The following is a 5,690-nucleotide window of genomic DNA, read 5'->3' as shown; positions in this document are numbered from 1 at the left end:
AAAAAAAAGCCTGATTGTGCTGTCTGTTTTTTACTGTTCGACCAGTTAAGTTTATTTAAAAAAAATCCCTTTTTCCAAATTTCCTGAAAATTAGATTATTTTGTATATCCCTAGAAAAGAAAATAAAAATATTTCTTATATTTAAAATATACAATTTTATTTTTATTACAAATATACGATTAATCAAATTTTTAAATAAATTTTTTTTCAGAAAAAAAAAAAAACATTTTTTCTTGTGCTGTGCGCCATCAGCTGTGGGTTCCCCACAGCAGAGGAACTTGATCCATGAAGGAACTAGTGATAAGGATATGGAATATGTTATTTCTTCGGACACCTGAAATCCGGCTCCACCGATTCCGTACCTACATGTATCAATGAAAAATGGTGTTCCAGAAATGAACGAGTGTTGGCAGGAGAGGGATTATCAACCGTCCACCAGAGTTTTCTTACCATGTCAAATGTAGAGGTTAGATTGAAAAACAAATTGAAGAATTCATTGTGCACACATATTTACACAAAATTGCTGCATGCAAATGCAAGAAGCCTCCTCTCATATAACTAATTAGCAAAAAATTCAGTTTCTGCCAAGAAATTTAAACCATTGGCAAAGACTTTCCAAGACTCCAATACCTGGAAATGCTTTAAATGGGAAACGGATATCATGGTTAATACAATGAGTTTGATTAAAAAAACAAACAATCAAACAAACAGACCAGACCAGACCAGAGTTTAACCCCCAATATCATCCTACAATTTCATCTTATCTCCATACCAAACAAAGCCTAAGGCCATATTTGGTTCAAAAGATGATATTATCAAATGATTAATAAATAGGTGATAGATAAAATAATATTATATTTAGCATGGATTGTAGTAGACGTGATAAATTAAAGATCATCCTAACGTAGGCCTAAATTGCTCTTACATTACCCTATGATTACAAAACTCTAACTAACAATTATTTTCTCCTAAACTACTCAATCGGCTACCCTACCAAGCACAATCAAAATTTATCGGCTACCGAACACATTCTCTCAATCTAATACGTCTTGCGAAATTTCAAAGTCATTATTTTGGATCGCAAACGAGATGGTGTGATTTTGCTTGAACTATTGAACCCGACTTTCAAATGTAATCGAGGTGGTGTGATTTTGCTTGAACTCTATTTATAAATTCTCTAAAGCTCATACATTTTCATCATTTAATGGGTTTCAAAAGCCCATCAAAGAATCAACAAATTAATCAAATATTAATTTTTTTTAAAAAAAAAATCAAGTGTGTTTTTAGTAATAGCTGGAATTCAAACACTCCTCAGACCAATAAATATAGCTGAAAGAACAATTACTTTGAATAAAAATATAACGACTACCAGGAAGAAATAGTAAAACCATGCATATGTACATAGGTTTGGAGGTTTCGATCAAAACAAGGGCACTAAAAGCGGACATGCTCTCCAAAAAATTCAAATTTCATACAGTTTTTTCAACGTATATCTTTACCCCGAACCATGGTCTGGTATCTCTACTTTTTTTTGAAAAAAAAAAAAGGCACTTGAAGTCGGCCCACAAAACATATGACATTAAATATCTTTTCGCGCCATCAATGAGCATCTACTTCCTACTAACCTAACTAGCCTACGGTGAGTCAAAGAACTAGCTTAATAGATCTGCAGAAACCTTAGCCAGCTTACAGAAGAACAAGAAACGATAAATCAAAAGACCGCTACCAAAACATCAGAATTTACCTACATTGCCTAGCAGTCCAGCGATAACTCTTTACACGACGACTTGTTGTGCCCTGCACCCTTGCATCTACTGCATTGGAGTACACGTTTTCCCCCATCTTGTGAACCAACTTTCTTAAGAGAAGGCCGGCCTGGAGGACGACGAGTTGGAGGGGTTACCGTCACCACCAACTGAGAATTACCCTTTTGCAGAGGGTCATCCACGTTTGAAATAGGATGCACAGATTCTGAATAAGTCACTTTGTAGCTGTCAGTTGTGAAGTATTTGGAACAGTAATCGTACGGGTCGCGACCAAGACAATTAATCACAGAGATTGCATGGCAGCAAGGTAATCCAGTAAGCTGCCAACCCCTACAGGAACAGTCACAATTATCGACATCAACAGATTCTACGGAGTCCCCATGAACCTCGAATCTGTTTCCAGCAGATAATAGTACCTGAAGATTTCTGATTTTAAGGCTTTCATTCTCCATCTTTCTCTCCATAGATGGAGTTAACCTTGTGAGCCATACATCACATTCTTTGCTACGAGAATATATTGTTTCCATGATCTTAACACGTATCGTGTCGACCATTTGAGTTATGGGTAATTCGTGTGCATCAGATACCCAACTATAGAACAGCTCCCCAAAATTTGAATCCATGTGGTTATATCTAGCACCATCAAAGAAGGCGTTGGCCCAGTGAACTGGCTCACTTTGCATGATCCAGTTGTATGCATCTAGTGAAGTATTTTTTACACTATCCATGCACCTATGGAAGCTTTCCGGAGTAGGAGCATGAGACGCACGATAAAAATCTTCAACAATAAGTCGCTTCATTTCATGAGAAATCTGCCCCTTCAAATCTCTAACAAGTCGCTCCGATAGATAGTGCAGGCAGAAGCCGTGGCAAACATTCTCGCCCTGAAAAACTTCGTTTATTGATTGTCTGAGTCCCTTCTCTCTATCTGCCACAAAAGTTAAGCCATGACACGTCGAAAGAGCGGATTTTAGCTGTTTCAAGAACCAATACCAGTTTTCATCGGTTTCTGTGTCTACAACAGCAAAAGCAACAGGGAAACATTCATCGTCCCCATCAGCAGCCGTGGCAGCCAGCAGTGTTCCTTGATATTTGGAGTTCAAATATACGCTATCTAGGAAAAGCAAAGGGCGGCAGCCTCGTTCAAAGCCATATAAAGAAGCATGAAAGCTAACAAACAGGCGATGAAAGCTTGAGTCTTCTTTTGTAGCGAAAGTGGCCAAACTTCCTGGATTTGTTTCCATTATCTTCTCACAGAAAAATGGTAACTGATTGTAGGCATGTTTGTAAGAACCTTGAAGCTGCTCCTTAGCAGTTTCTTTACAACGCCATGCCTGGCAGTAGTTTAGTTGGATTCCGTATTCCTGTTTGATGTCATCAACAATATCCTTTGGCTTATAGTTGGGAAAAACTTTAAGTTTCTCCTTGATGATGCTAGCAACCCAACTTCTTGTCGCCTTACACCCCGTTTTTACGGTGGAACCTTCACATGTATGTATCGGATTCATTTTTTTAATGCAAAACAGTGGAGTGGTTGACAACCTAGATGCGTGAATTCTCCAAGGACAACCCTCTGCCTTGCAATTTACAGTCACACGGAGATTTTCATTTTTCTTGTATTTCAAAGAAAACTGATGTGCAATAGCATATTTGCGTAATGCTTCGCGAAATTCATGTACACTGTTGAATCTTTGGCCCACTCCCGTAATAGTGTTCTGCCATTGTTCTGCAGCTTTGGCGAGCTTTATATTAGAGGATCCAACAACAGAAATCGGTAGTGGCATTTCATCAGCTACAGCAAGAGGCATTTCTGTTGCCATATCAATATGGGTATCATCATAATTAGTATCTCCAACCACGTCAAAGGACGTGTCAAGCATGAGACTTGGCTCGTTTATGTCATCCACAATATGGTTCAGCATAGTCGGGGATCCAGAGACTGGAACCTCAGCTTCTGACAAAGTTGTCCTGCTCGACCTGCAAGATCAAACAAACATTCCTGCATATTTCACATGGTACAGAAAACTTATATTCAATCAGATATTTAAAAAAAGTACCTACTCCCCAGAATGTTGGAGGTATCAGGGACGACAATGTCTTTAGTCATGACGTATATATCTACAGTGTCACAGTTATCATGGATTTTAATCATCCGCTTAAGGTCTTTGGCATTGGATATGCTGATAAGTGTCTTCTTGTTTCCGGGACAGAAATATTTAATACACATGGTACCAATGTCGCAGTTAAACATCTCAGAAACCTCCGATTTGAAATCGGTAAACTTCATTGCATCATCTACTTCCATAGCATGTGCATCACCGCCTTTGTAGGATAGTAATCCTTCTGCATCGGTCTCAAAATCACCACCGGACTGACAGATGGCAATAACTTTGTTTGGGGCCATTGGTTAGGTCACTGTATAATGGAACAAACTTTGTAAAAGGAACTAAAAATACTAAAGGGTGATCGAACGTTGAAGGATATAAATTTGTTATTTCAGAACGCAAAAATATCCAAGCCACAATCAAATAAACATAAGTTGGGATTGAGTTGATTGATTTCATTTGGAGGAAGAAATTTGACTTGAAGAACAATTTTAGTGATGAATTCAATGGCACACATCTTGAGTATATTTGAAATCCACCACAGTACTATTGAAATTACTTAATTTGACATAGGATGGATTTGAAATTTTCTTGAATTTTGTAACCAAGTAATTTGATGTCGATGGTTTCAAATCCACCAATGAAAACACAATCTTAGTCTCAGTAAAAACACTAAATCCCGTTAAATGGTAGCTACAGGAACACTTCAATACCAATTGTCTAAAGTCTACTAAAGGTAAACTCATAATACCGTAGATAGCGGCATGAACAATTTGAGGAGTAAAAATTGCATTTTTTTAGAAGAATTACGCGAAAAAATATCTCGTTTTCTAAGGGCAAACTGCAACCAACTTCATCCATTTGGTCTGCTCAGACCTGTAATTGATAGTCACCAAAGGCACGGCCAATAAACCAAATACACCAAAACATGACAAAAGGAAAAGAATAAGATCAAAATGTCAAGCATAAACTAATGCAGCTTCAGCACATTGCCATAAAATCGAGCAACAATACCCACAAATTGAACAAAAAACAAATCAAACACAACCACTCGAACAACAATAAAAATGAGAATCAACGAGTCAAACTCCAACCATTTGAAATGAGTTATTTACCCAACGCCAACACTCTCAACGGAGAATAAAATCAAACACAAAGAAAACAATTAGAATTCAACGGAATGGAGGATAAACAAGTATCAATTCAAGAATAAATCCAAACCCACAAACCTAAATCCGCGGAAACGCTATAAAGTGTTACCAAAACTGCACCTTTAACCTAAAATTGCACTTCCTGATAAGAGATTACTTCTTTCGGTGTTCTGGGATGAGCAATTGGCAAACCGTTTCTTCAATAACGGAAAATCTCCCAAGCAAGAGTATAATTAACGCAAAGCGGGGAAATTCATTTGTGAGATGGAATCGAATAATCAAATCGTCGGCGATGCCAAAGGACTTGGGATTTTGACTTTTAGATTCTGTGTTGCACAAACGAGAGAACAAACATATCCAACAAGGGTTCGTCACCTGGTGGGTTGTTTAGCCCATCGCCGCCGCGACTCTATTTGTTGGATTTTGAACGTATATGATCATTTTTATTATACTGTGACGTGTTGCGTATTTGTATAATATTTTTTATAATTCATTTGATTTATATTTAAATGAATAACAAAATATAATTATAAGAAATAACGTAATTTTGATATATAGATTAAATAATAAAAAATAAAGATCAAAATATAAGAAATAGTGAGGGAACTACACTGTAATTTTGATATATAAATTAAAAAATAAATCGAAAAATAAAAAAATAAAAAAAT

At 36.9% G+C, this 5,690-nt stretch overlaps 1 protein-coding gene across 6 annotated transcripts; it reads right to left on the bottom strand.

Moving 5' to 3' along the window:
* Positions 1 to 223: 223 nt before the first annotated feature.
* On the bottom strand, positions 224 to 5,446 carry LOC142553918 (uncharacterized). 6 transcript variants are annotated; one of them, XM_075664462.1, is made up of 4 exons: positions 5,143 to 5,446; positions 3,824 to 4,181; positions 1,749 to 3,743; positions 224 to 362 (listed from the first exon to the last, which is right to left on the bottom strand). In XM_075664462.1, exons 2-3 carry the CDS (start codon positions 4,168 to 4,170, stop codon positions 1,754 to 1,756), a joined length of 2,337 nt encoding a protein of 778 aa, XP_075520577.1. In that variant the 5' UTR covers positions 4,171 to 4,181; positions 5,143 to 5,446; the 3' UTR covers positions 224 to 362; positions 1,749 to 1,753. The 6 variants fall into 6 exon arrangements, with proteins under 6 accessions (XP_075520577.1, XP_075520576.1, XP_075520575.1 ...); XM_075664461.1 differs by lacking the exon at positions 224 to 362 and adding an exon at positions 407 to 639; XM_075664460.1 differs by lacking the exon at positions 224 to 362 and adding an exon at positions 407 to 630.
* Between the last annotated feature and the right edge of the window lie 244 nt (positions 5,447 to 5,690).

The sequence above is a fragment of the Primulina tabacum genome, chromosome 8 (genome assembly GCF_025594145.1).
Source record: "Primulina tabacum isolate GXHZ01 chromosome 8, ASM2559414v2, whole genome shotgun sequence".
NCBI lineage: Eukaryota > Viridiplantae > Streptophyta > Magnoliopsida > Lamiales > Gesneriaceae > Primulina > Primulina tabacum.
The sequence above is the reverse complement of the archived record's forward strand: the minus strand, read 5'-3'. Positions and strand labels throughout refer to the sequence as shown.